Genomic DNA, 19872 nt, shown 5'->3' on the forward strand with positions numbered 1-19872 from the left:
CGCACAACGTTAACATTATTTAAAGTATTTTTCTAATCAACTGGCGAGAAAATCACTTTGTGTTTTATAAAACGACACAGTAAAAAACAAACAAGTTTATTCGAGTAACAAAAAAAAAAAAAAAACAATTAGAACATCGAATAAGACGATCTTATAAATTATGATATTTACATTACTCTAATCCGACCAGACGAGCTCCTATTTTATTTAAAAAGTCCGTGATTTCCTGGGTACTCGTTTTGACAGTCTTGCGTGGAAACTAAAAATAATTATCGATGTATTATTATTCAGAATAAGTCAACTTTTCCTCTAATTATTACGTTACACGTTCGATCAAACCGCCAAACTTAATACTTCTTATTTCTCATATTTACACGTAATTATAAATATTTATTCTCTATAGAAAGTTCAAAATTTGTCTAATTCCACATAAAAAAAGGCGAGAAATCTTTAAGGACATAATTATTTTCTAAATATATTTCTTCGTCAAAGGATTAATATTCTACGTGTAAATATACGTACGTCAACGACACCGTTCAGAAAATTGCTAAACTTCTCAAATCCATTCACCAGAGTCCGACCAATGCCGATAAACTTGTCTCCGGAGTTTCCATATTTTTCCTCCTCCTTGATACCATCGACCAATGGTGTAGGATTGAGAAAAGATTCCAAAATGTTCGCGACAGGTTTCGAAACTGGCTTTTCTAAGAAACCTTGCGCAGTTTCGTTCTCCAGTCTCACAGTTTCGCGCGCGTTTGGTCGAGTGTTCGTTACTGGCGGATACTGGGTCGTTGCCGAGGATATTGGTTCGTAGTTCAAGGCCACCGATTTCTGCACTACCACTTTAGCCATGGTGGCCTGTGTCTCGCTAACCAAAGCCTGTTCCATAAAGAATATGACGCGTGTTTATCGTTTGAATATTTTATACTTGCTAGAATACTGTTACGATTTCTCAATCCTTGAATTTAATGATAGCATGAATGTTAGGTGAACGTTCCAGCGATATTTTCCTATATACTAAGACATACTTCACGGATTAACGCGGTTCTCGAGCTAATTAGCCGAGTTCTACGCGCGATTCAACCTCGATTTTCCTTCCAATCAGGTTGATTTGTTATTCGTTATTGCCACATGCTGTTAGAGCCTTGCGATAAATGGTGAAACTCTATCGAGATGCTTTTTTCCTCTCTTCCAAGACGCAGCGATAGTTTTATAGATATTTACACGAATTATTTACTGACCCAAGCTTCATAAAGATCTAGACGAACCTTTCGTCGGGAGAAATGATCGGAGTACTGAAAATTAGACTGCAATTGGATCGAGAGTGTGTTTCGATAACAGTAATGGAACAGCTTCGATAGCAATGGAATAAATAAATTAGAGGGATGAGATAGGCGAAGAAGCGATCATAAATGACGATTATAATATCAAATTGAAGGTTATTAATTAAATTTCATGTTGATCGTTTGAGGCAAATGAGCTTTTTCTTTCTCGAGCGCTCTCGAACAATGGATAACATCGTCAATATTTATTGACAAATCGCATTTTTGACGAGCACTATCGACAGAAATATCGACGATATTATTGATCGTCTGAGGGCACAGTTAGAGAACAAACCGATAGAATTTTTATATCGATCTGGTATTAAAAGCCTATTAGAATGGGAGACAAATCGATGATATGCGGTATCGAAGTCAGTGCGCCAATTACCTGCGCCCGACTGGCTATGATGTTTCGGGCCAATATGACGGAATTCACAAATCTGCCTGTGCCAATTCTTGTCGCGTCCGCGATACGGCCTAAAATCTCCTACAAAAACCGAAACACAATTTTGACCTAACCGCTATTCTATATCAAATTTTGTAATTTTAATCCAATCTTTGAATATCACGAGTGTCCTTACTACTATCGCATACTATTTTTATAGCATTAAAATTATGATAGATAAATAAATATAGGACAATCCGTACAATCTACTACTAATCTGTGCAAGTGGAAATAAGAACAAACGGTAAACGATATAAAATATAACTTTAAACGCTTCCTTACAAAGCTGTAATTAAATTAAACAAATACGAAAAATCAATCTTACGTGACATAGATGATATCATACTCATTGGCATAATACCAACATGCGGCATAATATAATTCGTAGTGATTGACAGGTAATATCAATAAGAATGATTGATTAGAATACTAAAACTTGTGTTTGAAAATATAGCATCAGTTATTCTAATAAATCTGTATTTCAGTTTGTGTTCAATATTTGCATATAATTTTCTAATAAAACGTTTATAGTAAAACTTTATTATATAAAACATTTCTTCCTCATTTTCACTTGTGTACATAGTTTAGATCATAGTTGAGTAATTTATTCAAAGAATGTGAAACTCTTTCTACGTTAAAAATGGTTAGCGGTCTTTCATTGTGAAATTCCTTTAAAAAACTATAAACGCACTTACCTCGCCTGGCGCGTAATTAGACACTACCCTTGCAGCAACGTTTCTCGAATTCGTGTCTCCCGTATTTAAGGTGAATCTGGTCGGTTGTTCCGCGGGTAATCCGATCGATAAATCGAGCCGACAGACAAGGATCAAGATACAAAATCTCAAGGTTCTTCGTTTCTCAAGACTCCCCCACATCGTTGTTCTGCAAAGAAAATTTCTTCGTCACCGGCAACTCCACTTTCTTAAATGAAAGTGACGATACTTTGTTGCGATAGTATACTCACGACGCGGTTTTTCTTCTACTTCCTGCCAGAAAATCGTTTTATCGTGTACGAAACGAAGACAATTAGAACAGAACCGAAGATTTATCGCACAGGACGTTCCTTGTATCGCAGTCATCCAGCGACTAACACATTACGTTGTAGTCGGTTATAAAGTTGGTTTACGCTCTTACGACAGACACTTTCTCTTTCGATTTGCTTCACGATCTAGAAACAGCCGTCGACCGTGTACGTACGTGTTCCTTCGAAAGCTCATTTGCAATCGAATAATTCGATATCAAAGGAAAAATCATTCAACGCTATCATCGACGAAACACTTATATAGTTACCACTATTTTTATTAAGATTTTTCTCAACGCGTTATTTGTATTATAGAAAACTTGGGAAATTTCATTACTATCGATAGAATTTCAAATCAATCTGATCGCGCGTATAGAAGTTTGCAACTTACTTACTGTTCGGAATTTTGAGTGCGGAATTTGAGTTCGGACAAGCCCAGTCCCTTCTTTAGGAAATTTCGAATTACATGTTCTTCCCGAGCTGTAAACTTAATGATTCCGAGGTCAGGTAAACAACTCTGGGAAAAACCCAGCCGAAAAGGCGCGATGGACAGACGAAATTCAACGGCTGGTAGGGAGAATCAGCAACGTAGGAGGACAGTTCATCGTCAAACGTCGTACCGTGCGGGTGAAATACTTCACTGCCAACAAGATCTTACCACCGCCGTGTTCATAACATCACACTTTACTTTTATACGACAAGTGCAAATGCAGTGCTAGATTACTCTAACACTCGATTATTAAACCTCCTCCACCTTGAGTCATTCGAGGTACGCGATATCGACCGATCGGTTTGAGTTGCTCTTTAGTCGAGAATTCGCGACACTTACTGTAAATGTACACTTAGTAAAAAATTAATATACATACGCATACGTAGTAGTTTTAAACATAGAATTAGTGCCGAGGGTAGCTTTGCCAAAATCATTGTGGATTATTAGTATTGTATAATAAATAATTGTTTCTTTCGAATACTTTGGTGACTTGTGCGAACTGACGTGTGCTTGTGATAAATATCTGGAAGCTTTTATATATGTATTATTGTCAAATTTCTTTAGAATTTCACTAATATAATCATGATATAGATGTTATTACAGTACCAATGAAATTACAAAAAATTCGCATAATATATTTATAGAAGGTTTCTATGCCTAAGTGTTGGGGCAATTTCGCGTGCCACTGTATCGTTTATTATTGAAACTAATGAAACCGACGCACTTTGTACATATTTTAATATAAACCCCTTTGTATTAAAATAAAGATAGAAGTAGAAGAAAGTAAAGAATATCGCAATCACGATCTGAACTATAGGAATTAAAGGGTCGATGTTGGACGACTTGTCCCGAAGAAGATATTAGAAGGGAAAATGGGTGAGAAAATGTTCATTTTTCACTTTTGAGATAAAATTTTATTTTTCAAAATGCACATTTTATCGCAATATGTATAATATATGAATATGCATATCCAAATGAAATTATACGAACGTTAATTTGTAAGACTCGCTTATCAACCACTCGTAGTTCTCGTTATGTTCAAGAGAACCATCAAGATCTCGAGCAATAAAGCGACTATACTTGCGACAAGAGTCAGTGGAATCTGAAACATACAAAAATAAAAATTACGGTTAAGGCGCGTGCTCACTGGTGTTTATGAATAATTCGACATCTCATCGTCGTTCGTTTTGCATATTTTTCGTCTACATATTCGTAAGACGCATACGATCACTCATAAAACTTCTCTTGCATTCGATAAAAAGGCCATTTTTAATGGAATAGAACGCCACAAGATTTCATTGCGAAGTAATTTTTCACCATTTTCTTATTGTTTTATATATGGTAATAAACAAATACTTATATGGCTACATCTTATATATTTTATTTCAATAAAAACGACCATTTTTGTAAGATGTAAATCGCGAACACTTTCATGGACGATCGTAATTCTTCGAAGTTACGAAATACACTGAAGTACGTATATAAAATATTTTGGTAGATTTAATGACAATTTGTGAACAGTTTGCGTTAGCGTGCAATAAACCCACAAAAGGTTGGCAATCGTATTACAAACGCTTAGTGGGCAATGTCGTATTTGTTAACGAATACACGTTTTTAAAGAAAATACCTCATTTCCGCTTATTAAAATAAGAATGATCAAAGTGAATAACATATTAAAAATTATTTAATATTAAAACTACTTATTATAAAACTTTTTAATAAGGTTATACGAAAATTACGAAATTACGAAATATAATACGAAACTTACATTCAATACTTGCGATAGGAGCATTATGAGTGGGCCAACTATAGGTAGGCTTAGTAGGAGTTCTACTACAGGACCAAGTATATGCTGAAGTGAAGAAAGATTTCCACTCAAAATATTTTGAAGTAGTGTACCGAGCGACACTTCTTGAAGACCGGACAAGATCTTACTCAGGCTTCCGATGATGGTTACTCCTAGATGCGATCATGAAACATTACATTAACATTATATTAACGTATTAGTCGAGAAAACCTTTCTAAGTCTTTTATATAACTTCTTTAAAGTCGATTATGAAGAGAAATTGAATTTTATTTTAATACTATCACCCTTAATAATATTATCGTAAATAGTGTTATTCATACCTACTGCAAACAATAACTTATTTATTTTGTATTTAATATTATGTAATAGTAAAATCCTTAATAGCATTTGTTTGATTTTATTCGTATCTAAGGTGAAATAATGTATTCGAGTGAAATTTCATTTATAATAGCATAAACGTATATAGCTCTTGACGATTAACTATAGTTAGATCATGAACGACGGATAGCGACTCTTCGATTTACACGTGATAGAGGATAACTTATTATGTTAGATTTTGATTTCATTAGTTTTCACAAATATTTTGATAATTATACTAAGATGTATGAAACAATTTATTGCGTACAGTGGACTAAAATTATTAAGGGGCGAAGATTACGAATTTCATTGATGCACGAAAGGCTTAGAATTTCTTTTTAATTTTTATTAGAATACGATAGTTTATTAAAAGGCCCCATTTAAAGAGCCAGAGACAGAGCTATTACCTCCGTTGGTAGAGTTTCCGCCCAAAATAGGTCCAAGGATACTAGCGAGGGCATCGTTGAGGTTCGGGACTCCGGTCAGTGAGCTGCTACCAAGGTTTCCTCCTAAATTGTTTAAAACATTCCTCTTGCTTAATTTATTGCCTATTAATTAATTTGATAAAATCCAATACACAAAAGCGTATAAATCGACTGGATGTTTATTTAAATTTACATTTTTACGAATATCATTAAAGGAGTAATATCTAAATAGAGGCACGTCTTACAACTATCGTAGTGGTTTATCTGGATATTCAGTACATTCCCGTGCATTATATGCTTCTGTATATTTCCACACATTTAAAATTCAATATTTAGAAGCATCCGTAATCTTATGATAAATTAATAATCATTCGACTCGATTAACATTTATTATAAAATATCGTAGGTTGTTAGGTAGTATCGATCCGTAAAATTCGAACATTTTTGAAAAAACGACGTTTCAAATGCGTCAAGCTAATAAACGTTACATCCAGCAATATCAATAAGATACATATATTGTTTCACGAAGAAGCAGCTTATAAATAATAGTATCCTATTTATTAAACAGAGTGGTGCCATTACCTTGTGCAGTAGGAAGAATGCCCTGTCCAGTGGTCTGAAATACCAATATATCACAATGACAGTATTCATAGGCGGCATTAAAAAGAAACAATAAACAAATCTTGAAATACAATTTGTAATTGTCTTCGTTATAGTAACTATTTTGTTTCAAAGAAACCTTACCAGCTGACCATTGCCTGTAGTGGCCAATATCCCAAGCAGGAAGCAAGAGACGAATAAAGACGGTATAACTCCCATATTGACGAGCTGTGTTCTTTTGTATGGTTTTGCGACGAAAATGCAAAAAGAAGCTCCTCGAAAGTACTAGCATTTTTAGTTGACTCGTTCATATTTATATCATAGTTATCAGCCGGTCTATATCACACTGTTTGACCATTAATAGTAAATACCTCGTAATAACTGTCATTGTTCGAAAATTAGCATTGATATCCAAAAACTCGACCTTGTCTTTGTCAAACATCATTACTACTACTATTCGTACGTTTCATGGAATTTCTCGTCTTTTACATAACATAATTGCGATTTTTATCGAATATGAGCGCCTAAAAGTAAAATAACGATAATTTTCGCAATGATAACTCTCCACTTGGGAACAGGTTTAGGAAAGAAGCAATAATTTAACAGCAAAGGAATTTTATTTCGTACATTTACTTACAAATGATAGGACAGAAAATTATAATTATTTAACTAAAACCGTTTCCAAAATATGGTCACGTTTGCCTTTCCAAATACTCGATTTTCCAGAAGGGCCACGGACACGTCGATGGGCACGATGACCCACGGGGATCTCTCATCCCTTCTGGCTCGTCAGCACTTTTATTTTTACCTCCGCTGCAGTTCGTACTCTTTGTCTTATCAAGTTCGTCGAGTTTCACACGATTATTTCACGATACTACAATAGGTTTCACGTTTACAGAATAAAATAGATTATTTTTGATGGACTTATTAATGCAGTGTGAATCTGGTGTGGTGGGAATAAAAAGTGAAAGAGAGTTCAATTTAGAATAATTTATTAAGAAAATTCTGACGAATTAAACACAACGTATTTGTATCTTTTTTAATGGATAGCTATTTCCACTACCACTAAGTCTTACAATGTAAAAAGCTTATATGGAGATTAGAAATTGACGCAACACGACGTCATTACTTAGCCGGCATTATTATTCAACAGTTGATTAACAGCGTTCAGCGTTGATATCGGTATCTGTGAAAAGGAAACATTCAAGTGAATGAGGGAAGCTTTCGTTGCATCATATACTACCCTTCTTTATAAGTATCCGAACATACTGATGTTGATGAATTAATAATTGGAATTAACAAATTATAAATTCAAATTACATATTAAACGATACAATAGCAATATGTATTACTATTTACCCCATAAATTGATTATTTACATATCACTTTTTGCATCAACATGCTATCCGTTTGAAAGATATCTTCATAATGTAATTTATAATTTGGAAATGATAGAATCCAAAGATGTAAAGTTTACCAAGTGGCAGAATAACGTTACAAGATCCGATAGTTATAAATGCTAGTCTTAGTATTACGTACTGCTCTTAAAAATCAATTTAATCGCGTTATAATATTTTATTATACGACTATGCTGGTTATATATATGTCGGAGATGAAAGGACATCGGGGTCTTTCTTTTGGAATGTTTGGCAAGGTCCCCAATTAGTCCAGACTTTTTATCATAGCTGTATTTAAATAATAAAACTGAGAAACAGTTGTTTATGATTTAATCTGAGTGTGGGTGCTCGAGATTAATGACAGTGGGCTTAGGCTCGAAGTGACGTTGCTGAACGTAGCCACGGTCACGGGAGGGACGTGTACCTAACAGAGGTAATTAAACTAAAAGAGTAATTAAATGGCACTCCTTAAAAACAAAGGTTGACCCGAGAGGTACAGAGAGGTATGGAAAGGAGTATATAAAAGGACAGTTCCACTTGGTCTGAGAGGCAGTCAGGTAAGTTCTACTTGTACCGTGGACAAGCACGTTGAGTTACACCCGAATCGTGGATCAGTAAGTCGAGTACGACTTAGACTGTGGTAGATTCGTTATCGAGTCTAAGATCATTGCCATTCACATCCCGAGTATGTAATTACCACGGTTATTTGTCAAATTTTGTCACAATCATAAAACAACTATGTCTAATCCAAAGAAAGATTCGTTACACACCCTTAACCCTAATGTTAATCCGACATATATAATATCATTGAAGTAATTAAAATTTATCTCGTGTAAGAAACAAAGAAGCGTCCGAATACTTTTGGATAGATAAATAAGGATAATCGTATCTTTTACCTGAAATATGTCATCGTAAAAACCAGGACTTTTGGTCCTCATTACCGCTATTTTTCGCGTAGGTGTAGGGTCTGAATAATAAATCGCTTGACGCGTTTGGACGTTTTGAACGTTTGAATCGGCGTTACCCTGTGGCACTATCGGATCTGTATGCTCTTGATCAACCTGTCTCTTCGATTCCCATAACTTTCTTCTACGGTGACGTGGAAGGACTTTCGTTAGTCGAACTAAAAAATAAATCTCAAATGTATAAAAAGTGTCGTATTATGAACGAGCGTTGTATTATGTTGCATCGTGTCGCGTTAATTCATTAAGGAGCAACGTTACGTTGACGCAATATTTTATTAGCGTTCTTTTTTCCGTCAACTTTCATTATGGAATTCTATTTTCGAACAACGTGACTGTGAACGAGGATTCTAAAGATTCGTTCGATATTTTTACCGTGGTTATTTCTTTCACATAGACTTTACGATTTTATGGAACGCAAAGAGATTGATATAATTATAACATTATGATGAACCATTGGTTGATCCTTAATGAGTTAAGACTATTAATTAACTGAGATTGTTCTCACCAACGCGTATATCATTCGTCTCGCTGGACAAGACAGGATTAACCTCGGCGATAGATAGCGGTTTAACGTTTAATGCTTCCTGTATCTGACGTAATCGTATTCGCAGATTATTAATTCGATATAAGAGCAACGACCTTCAAATTGATGCTATTAATACAACTGTGTTTTACCTCTTTTTTCGACGAAGAGTCAATTTGCTTAAAAGCCTCTGGAGATTCTGCCGGCACAGCCACTGTCTACAAATTAACGGTAATTTTACCTTTCATATAACATATCCCAACGCTTTATAATTTGTTTGCTAATCGTACACCACAAATTATATTCATTTTCTTCTACTTTCGTATCATATATTTACCGTCTGAGATTTATTCCTTTTTTTTTCTTTTTAACGAAGCACGTCATTTATATACCGTGGTGTGCAAGACTTCCCGGTCACGTCAGTCCCTCAATTTATATTCCTAATGTAAGGTAATGATATTTATCTAACGTACTTGATCATCTAATGATCTTACCTAATGCAATGATATTTAAAAAGTTGTTAACTAATGTTAGGTACAGGACTATGACGAATAAAAGAAAACAGTATAATAAATACACAGTTATATTATACTACGAATTAATTATCCCTTTATACGAATATGAAATAGATTTATTTGCCCAGAAACTTTTGCACACATTTTATATATATTTCTTTATTTCACACTTTACAATTAAACCTAAATTACTTTTAAAACGTCGCACATTTGTAACTCTGATAACGAACATCTTCGTTACGACTCAATGAACAATTAATAATAATTTAACGCACCTCCACTACTTTTTCTTTCTTATTTCCAGAACGAGCGATTACTTGAATATTCGAATGTCCTCTGGTTGGTTGGCCCCTGTCGCCTTCATCTTCACCTGGTTTATTACTTCCATCATCTCGTCTGTCGCTTGGTCCTCTGTTAATAATCCCATTCGACGTTCCAACCGCATCGGCTCCCGCGTTGGCGAAGATTTGTCCTCTGAGTCCAGGCCCAGATCTTCCACTTCCGTCTATCACGCCGCCTAATCCCGCTGCAGCTTCGTGTCTTCCGTTTCCAAGGCCTGCTCTCGCGAACAGACCCCCTCCTGTTGATCGATTCACCGCATGAACTTTTCATTTCGCCTTCTTATAGCAAAAAAAAAAAAAAAAAAGAAAAAACTGGAAGTCTAGAGGTCAACTTGCAGTATATTTATGATACGATAAATATCTATTTCTGAGAATCTGTCAAGGTATAAAAAAATCATATAGGTATATAATTGGAGATGATATAATAGGAGCTGACTTCTTACGATCTATGATGTTTTTGTTAATATTATAGTTCACGTTTACATAAGGGAGAGTTGAATTATGTCAATATCCCTTTTCCATCGTCCGAGGAAAATTGTCTCTTTGGATGATCGAAAAGAAGTCGCGATACACCAGAATAATGGGTCACTTTTATCGGAAACAAATGGATTTATCGTTTAGTTAATTTAACGTTTATCATTTGGTATCGTATTAAAATACAATGTTGCGTGTATGCAACATCGCGCATAAAGATGTTAATTATGAGACTGGAAAAATTATAGTCGTAATACAAAGTACTTTTAGTACAAAATGTAACGGGACCTAAGAAAGTAGGGAATCTGTAAATAAAGGAATTATTATATTCGAGAGATTGGCAATCTAAAGTTTCGTTCAAATAGATGACGTTCGTATAAACGTCTATGGCGACAGATTTCTACGAGTTCTACTGAAAAAGAAGAAAGACGCGTCGATGGAATTATACTAGCCGAGATTTGCATTGTTGCCATCGATTGTGCCACCTAAACCAGCGGACGCATGGCCACCCCAAGGTGTTCCGACGCCAGCGTGAAGTCCATTGCTTCCGCCTAGTCCAGCTTGGGCATGGTAGCCGCCCAAATTGAATCGGATTCCACCATTTGTAAGTTGAACGAATGGAAGCTACGGAGAAACAATGGGATGTTTATTCATTGCTTTATTATCAGACTGCGAATATTTATGCTGCTGTCTATAGTTAAAGTATCCTATATCGATCATTTCGAAAGTAATGAAAACTAAAGTGTCTTTTGTTTCTCATACTATTCTACTTCATACTATTTAAGGCATTTAATTGTTGTCTGAAATTTTTACATCTAAAGAATTTGGACATCTAAACATATCTCGAAGAATGGAAAAGTACTAAATAGGATAATTTAACTAAATGGTGCAATAAGTAAATCCATATTTTTATCAATTCAGCTAGAGAATCTATGCAGAGATTTGGTTTGTTTATTAAATATTATGGCGAATACTGTACTTTAATAAACAAACCAAATATTACAAATGTAATATACAAAGTTATATATACAATTTGCAAATATTATGGCGAATACTGTACTTTGCAAACTGTATATATAACTTTGTATATTATGTACAGCGCATTGTATGCATTTTTACTAACTCTCTTAATCACTACGGTGCATCAAAATTCTAACATTTTTGTATAATTACAACGATAAGTTTCTCTAAGTATTAACATTTTAATAATTGCTACCAAACTATCTACGTTATATCTATAATGCCTCGTTGTAATAAAATCTATAGATATCTCTACGCTACAATTAGATCGATAAGCCTTACTGAAGGCTTTTAGGTACACTATGTATGTATTTAATAAATAGGTGGTAGTTAGTATGAAACAATTTTCTTAAATAATTATAAGCTCGGTACAATTTGCTTCTATACCATATTCTATATATTTCCTAAGTTCCCCGCAATTATTCGATATTTATGTAAATTCACTAAATTGTCGGCCTGATGACGAACATTAACTCAGTCCTTGGTTCACTACAATTATTTGCAAATTTAAGCATTATTTTCTAAAAATCATATAACCATCGCAAACTTTTAACTCGGTTTTATACTTCCGCGGTCTTTCCCCTGATCGTGGTTGCGTTTGCTGATTACCTAACATTGTTTCGCCATCAGTGACCCGTACTCTCCCCTTTTCACTAAATTTTTTTATACATTCTATTCACCGTCATTCGTTTGTCATCATTTATGACCGTTCGAACAAAAAGATTCAATAGACGTCGTGGCACGTTGTCTAATTATTGTTACGTTAGACTTGGAAATATTAGAAAGCTGCTCGCTTAGAGCTATTTGCTCATACACAGTTTGTAAAACAATTCATTAGGTATACAGTTAAGCATGTGCAAAGGTTGCAAATATCGTACAGTTTCGATTATCATTTCTAATTATAGCCGCTGGTTGAACAACTGAATAATTTTGTTTTCTTATGAGAGGAAATTCTTTATTTTTAATCGTTTTATAAATATCGATATCGAACACGAACGGAAACTTTTCAATAAAAATGTGACAATCTTTTTCAATTTCTATTCCTATTTTCTTTTTTCTTTTTTTTTTTTTTTTTTTTTTTCAAAGCCTCGTTTTCCTACAAATTTCCAAACGCACCAATTACGCGAATCGCCAATTAAACTTCCACTTGTTCGTTCGAAATTCCAAGAGAAGTTACAATGCAAAATTCGATAAATTGCTGTCTCACAATCGTCCGTATCGCAAACGTAAATGTGAATTGTTCTCAGGCAAATACAATGAAAATTTGTATTGTTAATTCAATAAAGTTGAAAACTCACCGAGAATGGACTCTGGGGGCTATTTTCGCTATCGTGAGGCATCCCGCTGATTAATGCAATTAGACTAACTACGAACACTAAAGCAACCTTGCAGCACAGCATCTTTCTTTCAACTGATTCGCACAACTGGCTACCTAACGCACTTACTACCGACTTCTAAAAAGACCTCGAAGACATCTCTGGCTTACCTTCTCGTCGGGAAGGGATAAAGTCTGACGTAGACTTAAGAAGTAGCCGAGCAACTCGTTTTGCGAATGTGAGTTTATAGCTGATTTATACGACGATTGTCTACCGAATGAACTATGATTACGCCGGGGTCAAGGACAGTCCGAATACAATCACCACGCATTCATTTCCTTCTTCAGTCTCGCTAGCATTTGTATAAGTTTCAGTGAGCTGCCTTAATTAATAAGTATATATCCGAAAAGACAGTATCGTACGCTGTTTATTTTTACAAATGGAAGAAGTTCAGCAGAAGTTTCAATAGGCTTTTAACGTCTTAATGCACAAATTCTTCCTCCATTTATTAATGAAAATAATCGAATATCTTTTTATAATAAAAGATAGCTAGTTGGTGCGGTATAAAATGTATTGTACCTCTTTAGAAAATAATTCAAATATTTTCGGAAGGTTTTTCGATTTATTGTTTTCGTTTTTAGTTTAACGTTGAAAATTTTCTTTGTTTTACGTCGGAAATAAATTACCAATTAACGTGACCATGGTTAAAGAATTCGTAATTTCTTCACAATTTAACGAAAGGGAATGCTGCAATCGTGAAATAGCTATGCGCTTGTGTGATGGAGAAATTTCCGCTAAAATGACTCAACACATAGGTGAAGGAGAAGCAAAGATTCTTATGATTATTTTTTTGACGACATAGATGGATGACGCTAAAACGATCTTAATTAAAAATGTAACGAGATGGAGGAAAACTAGACATTAATACCGCAGATCAAAGTTGAATCAAACGTAAACATAATTCCTCGAATAAATATCTAAGAACATAAAATTACATGACTAATAGTATTCTAATGTCAGAAGGTATTTCAGAATTCTCCTTATTTGCTTGAATATGAATGACGGTTTATAAAAATTCAAAGTTATGATTCAAACATCAAGATTCAATGTTGTAATTCGACGAACTTCCGTTTTCGAAATCAGCATAATCGTTGTCAACGCCAACTTGTAATACTTTTTAGAACGTCAATGATCGAGCGTTTGCGATATTTAATTCACAGTTTAGTAGGAAAAGCTTAAAAATCTTTTGTATACCACTTAGAGATACATTTTTCAATTTCTGAGACTGATTCCTTCGAATGATAGACGTGATAAATTGTAAACGAAACCGATCGTATGAATCATTCAACCTTGCCAACGCTGTATTTATACATATGCTAATACATCGATAACTGCGAAACGATTTAACGTTAACGCATGGACTGATTATTATTTTACATGCATTTATTTGCTTATGACGCCCGAGCCATATAAATAAAAAACAAGACTACCAGTCACGCGATTATTCATTAAATCCGACTATCATCAGATACTGAGATTCATTTTCCTTCGTTTAATATTTATCTTATAACGAGGATCCATGCAGTGGAATATCAATTATGTACAAAATGAAGTTGAATTTTATTCGAATACACAATGGATACACGGCTTGCTTGCTTATCCTCGCATCGTTTCGTTATTCATGGGAGGCGTTACATTCGAAATGTTTTCCGTATCGCAGGATTGACTCGTTTAACATTCCACGTAGTAGCCATGGAATCTTTCGTGGTACATACGTGACTTCGAAATTCGTGGCTGAAATAGCGCAGCTGCCGTGAAAATCTAACGAGTCATTGTAGTTCGTTCGCCAATTATCGTCCCAACGATGAAATTGCAGTTTGTTTTAACGACTCTGGTTTTCTCTAAGCAGCGACATTTTGTCATTCGTTATCTACATGAACGATGCAATGTGACTCGCATACTTATCGGCCAGCTGTTATCGAACGTGTGATATATAAAAATAAATATATGTTATACAATACGTCATGAAAATTTAGAAAGTCAAATTCACTTCGCTTTGTATTTCATTTCTTTTACGAGTCAGGCGATACTCTGCTGTTCTTCGATGTCACTTTGCTTTACAATGGTAGAACATTTAAAGTAACGTGCACTGCTAGACATATTTACGCACGTATGTAGGTATTAGGACATTTGGTAATCGAATGCATTTCATTGTTGTCATTCTATATTCTACTTATCTTATTATAAATCTGTCATTTCGATTGCGTTACACGAGCCTTGTAATATAAAATATTAGACAAAGTAAAATTTACGTCTTCCAATAAATACTACAAGTAGATGTCCTAATTCCTAATACTTATGTACGAGTATAACTGGCAGCGTGTGTTTCGCGTGATAGAAAACTAAAAGATTGAATTCATTTCACTGTTTGATGAATTTGTTCTATGATTGAAACGATATCCTGCTCCTTTTGGGTGCAATCTTGTTCTGCAGTGGAGGATCATCTTCATAGTCTAGTCCATTTTCTTTATTCGGAGCAATTTTGTTCTGTATTCGAAAATCGTCGTAATTCTTGTTTGGTCTTTTATCTTTAGGGGCGACTTTATTTTGTATGGAAATATGCGCGCTAGTTGGCCGAGAACCAGAAATCGTACCAAAGCCAGCGGTGATCCCATGCCAGAAATAATTTGTATCTTCTTCTACGTTTTCGTGGACTTCGTAACCACCTGTACTGCCCTGTCCTCCATGGATACCTATAAAGATTTTTATATGAATCATCTGTAGTTTTATAGTTGTACTGTTCGATTCAGAAAAAAAAAAAACGAAGTTTTCAAGATCTATAAACAAATAGATAATCGGTAAAAAAAGTGGCGCACCATTCTCTGGTTCTATATAATGATTCTCATTAGAAGCTGCAATAAAATTTCTTTGCAGAATTTCCCATGATATATTCTCTATCAATTCCGTAAAATTTGTACTTTAAGATATTTCAGAAAAGTTTTGGCATAAGATTAAAACGAGAAATCGCACATATCAACATACAATTCACTATTCTTTCTTATTATCTCGATTTTAACAAATTTGTTAACGACAGAAAAACACGCCTTTTTGTAAAAATCCCCTATTACAATTGTTCGATTAATAATCGAAGGTATCGCACATATACCTTTGTCTCTCCCTTTTTCATTATTTTTTTCAAGGAGTTCGCTTTTGCCTAGTCAAGCAGTACAGATACGTATTCGATACCAGTAAATGTATACCTTGATTTCCATGACCACCATGACCACCATGACCACCATGACCACCATGTCCACCACCAAATCCATTGTACCCGCCAAACGGACCTTGAATACTACCTAAGATTCCATGATTACTAACCAGGAAAGAGAGGGTGTTTAAACCGAAGAGATCTTTGTTATTGTTCTTAACGTTTCTCTTCATTTGTTGCTGTTTGAAACGTTGTTGCTGAAGTTGCTCTCTTTGGAACCTCTGTCGTTCCCTTTGAGCTAATATTCTCTCTCTTCTTTCTTGGCGTATTCGTTGTAACTCTTCGGCATTCTGGAGTCTCTGCCCAGACGTTTGTTTTACTAGAGCTCCAACAGCTTCTAAGGTCGAAACAGGGATCTATGAAAATGACAGAAAGATTTATATTTCAAAGAAATTGCTAGGATAATATATAGATAACACGATAAAACACAAAAATTCGAACTGTGTCATATCGAGAGCGTGTTACGCGAGAGCAGAATATTATTGTTTGATAAATATCCAAAAGTATGTATGCACACCGAAAGTTTGTTTTGTTTAAAGTTAAAAGTAAAGTATATTTTAGGAATTTTTACGAAAACTGTATTTACGAAGAGTACGTGTTATGTAAGTCACCTGAATATAAATATACCTTTAAGATACTATCGATGGCCTTAGAATTTTCTGGGCTGAAGGTTTGCACAGCGGCTCCTGTCTGCTTGATCGCCGTAATTGGAATCTGAAGCGTTAAAATCAATTTTTATTGGATCACCGAGAAACTTAAGAGAGATTAAATAATACTCACGTTAAAAATACTGTCTACCACATGACCACTTTCACTCGGATCATTTTGACGCTTCATTCGTTGAAGGATCACCTGAAATAACAAATTTAAATTCAATTATCAAGTCTCCATATCATGTTTAGACCATTTTTATTTAAGCAAATAATATATAGTGACGTAGAATAACATATTTATTTGTCGACATATAAAGCGACAATAAAACAACTTTTAATCATCTTAGTATAGAAGGAATTAACTTACGATGAAATTTTGTAGCATTTTAATTCACTAAAGCTATTCTTAAAATAGTATGTTTTGACACTTGAACTATGCTGTAATCGGAAGATATGATAAAGTTAATCCCACACGTTATAAAGTCGCAAATGCGGGTAGAATTATCCGTACGAGAATGTGCATTGAATTACTTTTAAACAGCTATTATGCCTACATAGTAACTTTCTCTTTTCTACATATAGAGCGTCAAACGATTTTCTGCTCAATAAGTGTTAATGCAAATGCCAACGTGCCTTCTGAACGGGCGTTATTGTTCTTTCGTTGCATTTCTATTTGCGTTACTATCGCATACCGGAAAATTGAAAATTTCACAGATCAATGTTCTTCCTTCATTTGAAAATATCAACGAGTTTAGCTTTAAATTATAGTAGTTACACAGTATCGAAAGTTAAATTCTTTTATTATTACTTCACTCACCTATTAATACGTGAATTCGAATATAAAAACCATGTGATTAAGAACAAGTGACAAGTGATTGAGAACCGACGAATGTTTTGTATTGGTCTTTAACTAATTGGTTTTGTATTAAGAGCGATTCAGAGAATGCGCGTGAAGATTCATAGATGCATAGTGGCACGTGAAGATATGACTGTACGTGTCAAAACTGTGTATTGTACGTGTGAGGTCTTTACCGGAAGAATTTTGTAAAATTTGCTGAAGAATCGAGCGTCAAGATCCAATGAGAAAGAGTTTCAAGAGAATTGTTAATTCTTTTTAGTGTTATCGAGTAAAACTCTGCTTGCGATTCAATGTTCCTTGAAAGATCTGAATTTTATTATCGAAGATCCAAAATATTTGCATTGTTTGTATATATACTCGGATAATGATTAAGCTTCACCACATTCACTGCAATTACGCTATAATGTCATGATAACAGAGATAACTCTAAGGAAAGCCAATATTGATTTGTGTGAAAAGAATCAGTATGTTTATAATACTAAAAGCAACGATGTGAAATCCATCATTTGAACAGATCTGAAAGTTTTAACGTGTTAAAATAACAAGATACAAATTGTCGGAAATAAGCGCAGAACTTACTGTCTCCGAAGCTGCCACGTACAAAATAGCGTTGAAAACGCAGATTATCCCAAGCATTGTTCTAACACTTTGATACGACCGTCAAAGAATCTTCGTGATCTGCAAACTGCAGAACAGGTCGACGATCCTCCGATCTATAAGGATGATTGCAAGATCCCACGCGAAGTATCAACCAATCACGATGTAGGATACCACGGATCCAATACCTTTTGACCAGTGGTCCTTTCTATTCCACGTAATCTTCTTACACACGATTTAGCCCCTCCTTTTTGTCTTCTTTCACCGAGCTATCGTGTTACGCGCATGCAACAACGTAAGCGGAATTAGTTATTTACATGAAAGTAACAGTAACAGTAACAGTAACAGTAAACCCATGTACGAACACGAACAGACAGAAGCAACAGCTAAGAATACTCACAGAAGTTGAACGATCAAACGAAAATTACGACCAAAACGCATTAAGGACAGCTGATAAATTATTATTTCTTTTTACGCTGAAAGATAGGATTATGCGAAGCAATTGTAAATGATTCTAGAGAAAGTCAAGTAAGATCATCATCTTACAATGGTGAATAAAAATTTCTCGTTACGTACATCATATTTTACTGTATACAATTTAAGAAAATGTTATTGTAATGTGTATGAATTTATAGTGTGTGTAATATATTCACTTTATATTATTTAAACAAATTTTAACCAATATTGTAAAAAAAAAAAAAACAGAAGTAAGAAGTAAATATTGTTGTGTATTTACATAATATTATTTGAAATCTTTAAGTATCTCAATCAGAATGTAAAGCTGAGTGAAAAAAAACTTGTTTGATTGGAAACTTTTGCATACCTTTTTATATTATTTTCAATAAAAGATAATGAGCGATATAAAGCCAATATACATATGTATGTATGAAAGCAAACTTTGAATTCTTCCTGTTTTAATTAATCTTTAATGAGCCTCGTAAGACGTTGTATTAGTATACCAACAAAATTATCAATCGTGAATATATAAAACTACGTTCAAAGAAACTTCGTTCAAAGAAACGTTTCAAGAATATTACTTACAATTAGCGTAAACAGATTTACTCTATGGAACGTGATCCATGGAACAGCACTGATCGTGTAGTTCTTGATCCGTCTGGTTGATCCACATATAAGAGCGAATCCAGTGGTCCCACGCCGCGTGTCAACCAATCGAATTCAGGCAAACGTGCTTTCTACTTACCTCTTCTCGAATTTTCGTCTGATTTTTATACAAGAGAACTGTTAAAACCCAGTTTCACTGATTACCTGCGTACAAATACGAGAGCGCGTAGGTCGTGTGAGACCGCGTTACATAAATATCGGACGATGATCTTTGAAAGTGACGTAACATGAGCCAGCATAAACACCTATGATCTTTTGTGTGTTTTGAAACAGTCTCGTTTGTCCTTGGCTCTTTTACGAGACGCACTATTGGAAATAGTATTGGAGTTGATTTTATGGCAATTTGAAATATCTT

The 19872-nt window shown here is 34.6% G+C and overlaps 4 protein-coding genes across 6 annotated transcripts; all 4 read right to left on the reverse strand.

Moving 5' to 3' along the window:
- Nucleotides 1-54: 54 nt before the first annotated feature.
- LOC139988891 (uncharacterized) lies at nucleotides 55-3366 on the reverse strand. The gene is made up of 6 exons (XM_072006678.1): nucleotides 3184-3366; nucleotides 2732-2935; nucleotides 2463-2649; nucleotides 1648-1806; nucleotides 523-894; nucleotides 55-259 (listed from the first exon to the last, which is right to left on the reverse strand). The coding sequence occupies exons 3-6, from the start codon at nucleotides 2640-2642 to the stop codon at nucleotides 173-175; spliced, it is 798 nt and encodes a 265-aa protein (XP_071862779.1). The 5' UTR covers nucleotides 2643-2649; nucleotides 2732-2935; nucleotides 3184-3366; the 3' UTR covers nucleotides 55-172.
- Nucleotides 3367-4151: 785 nt separating this feature from the next.
- LOC139988806 (uncharacterized) lies at nucleotides 4152-6768 on the reverse strand. Its single transcript, XM_072006568.1, has 5 exons — nucleotides 6612-6768; nucleotides 6450-6483; nucleotides 5850-5951; nucleotides 5047-5237; nucleotides 4152-4380 (listed from the first exon to the last, which is right to left on the reverse strand). The coding sequence occupies exons 1-5, from the start codon at nucleotides 6684-6686 to the stop codon at nucleotides 4291-4293; spliced, it is 492 nt and encodes a 163-aa protein (XP_071862669.1). The 5' UTR covers nucleotides 6687-6768; the 3' UTR covers nucleotides 4152-4290.
- A 674-nt stretch (nucleotides 6769-7442) lies between these two features.
- Nucleotides 7443-13188, reverse strand: LOC139988797 (uncharacterized). 2 transcript variants are annotated; one of them, XM_072006547.1, is made up of 7 exons: nucleotides 13001-13180; nucleotides 11135-11306; nucleotides 10143-10447; nucleotides 9505-9570; nucleotides 9335-9419; nucleotides 8761-8987; nucleotides 7443-7653 (listed from the first exon to the last, which is right to left on the reverse strand). In XM_072006547.1, the coding sequence occupies exons 1-7, from the start codon at nucleotides 13100-13102 to the stop codon at nucleotides 7597-7599; spliced, it is 1014 nt and encodes a 337-aa protein (XP_071862648.1). In that variant the 5' UTR covers nucleotides 13103-13180; the 3' UTR covers nucleotides 7443-7596. The 2 variants fall into 2 exon arrangements, with proteins under 2 accessions (XP_071862648.1, XP_071862647.1); XM_072006546.1 differs by lacking the exon at nucleotides 7443-7653 and adding an exon at nucleotides 8031-8066 and having other exon boundaries at nucleotides 8659-8987; nucleotides 13001-13188.
- Nucleotides 13189-14885: 1697 nt separating this feature from the next.
- Nucleotides 14886-19725, reverse strand: LOC139988800 (uncharacterized). 2 transcript variants are annotated; one of them, XM_072006553.1, is made up of 6 exons: nucleotides 19437-19725; nucleotides 18378-18664; nucleotides 17067-17138; nucleotides 16914-17000; nucleotides 16279-16642; nucleotides 14886-15771 (listed from the first exon to the last, which is right to left on the reverse strand). In XM_072006553.1, exons 2-6 carry the CDS (start codon nucleotides 18432-18434, stop codon nucleotides 15461-15463), a joined length of 891 nt encoding a protein of 296 aa, XP_071862654.1. In that variant the 5' UTR covers nucleotides 18435-18664; nucleotides 19437-19725; the 3' UTR covers nucleotides 14886-15460. The 2 variants fall into 2 exon arrangements, with proteins under 2 accessions (XP_071862654.1, XP_071862655.1); XM_072006554.1 differs by lacking the exon at nucleotides 19437-19725 and having other exon boundaries at nucleotides 18378-19065.
- Nucleotides 19726-19872: the final 147 nt, after the last annotated feature.

Source organism: Bombus fervidus, chromosome 7 (genome assembly GCF_041682495.2).
Source record: "Bombus fervidus isolate BK054 chromosome 7, iyBomFerv1, whole genome shotgun sequence".
Lineage (NCBI taxonomy): Eukaryota > Metazoa > Arthropoda > Insecta > Hymenoptera > Apidae > Bombus > Bombus fervidus.

Bases quoted from the DNA above. Each gene is read 5' to 3' on its own strand.
- LOC139988891 (XM_072006678.1), bottom strand. From the start codon at position 2,642: ATGTGGGGGAGTCTTGAGAAACGAAGAACCTTGAGATTTTGTATCTTG. The intron at 1,807-2,462 runs GTAAGTGCGTTT...TTTTTGTAGGAG, and splicing joins CTAATTACGCGCCAGGCGAG to ATTTTAGGCCGTATCGCGGA. The intron at 260-522 runs GTACGTATATTT...AATTATTTTTAG, and splicing joins TTCTGAACGGTGTCGTTGAC to TTTCCACGCAAGACTGTCAA.
- LOC139988806 (XM_072006568.1), bottom strand. From the start codon at position 6,686: ATGGGAGTTATACCGTCTTTATTCGTCTCTTGCTTCCTGCTTGGGATA. The intron at 5,238-5,849 runs GTAATAGCTCTG...GATCGCATCTAG, and splicing joins CGGAAACTCTACCAACGGAG to GAGTAACCATCATCGGAAGC. The intron at 4,381-5,046 runs GTAAGTTTCGTA...TGTATGTTTCAG, and splicing joins TCCTATCGCAAGTATTGAAT to ATTCCACTGACTCTTGTCGC.
- LOC139988797 (XM_072006546.1), bottom strand. From the start codon at position 13,102: ATGCTGTGCTGCAAGGTTGCTTTAGTGTTCGTAGTTAGTCTAATTGCA. The intron at 10,448-11,134 runs GCTAGTATAATT...ATCGATCAACAG, and splicing joins TGGCAACAATGCAAATCTCG to GAGGGGGTCTGTTCGCGAGA. The intron at 8,988-9,334 runs GTGAGAACAATC...TTTATTTTTTAG, and splicing joins GACGAATGATATACGCGTTG to TTCGACTAACGAAAGTCCTT.
- LOC139988800 (XM_072006553.1), bottom strand. From the start codon at position 18,434: ATGCTTGGGATAATCTGCGTTTTCAACGCTATTTTGTACGTGGCAGCT. The intron at 17,139-18,377 runs GTAAGTTCTGCG...TTGTTATTTCAG, and splicing joins ACGTGGCAGCTTCGGAGACA to GTGATCCTTCAACGAATGAA. The intron at 16,643-16,913 runs GTATATTTATAT...TCATTTTCATAG, and splicing joins CCATCGATAGTATCTTAAAG to ATCCCTGTTTCGACCTTAGA.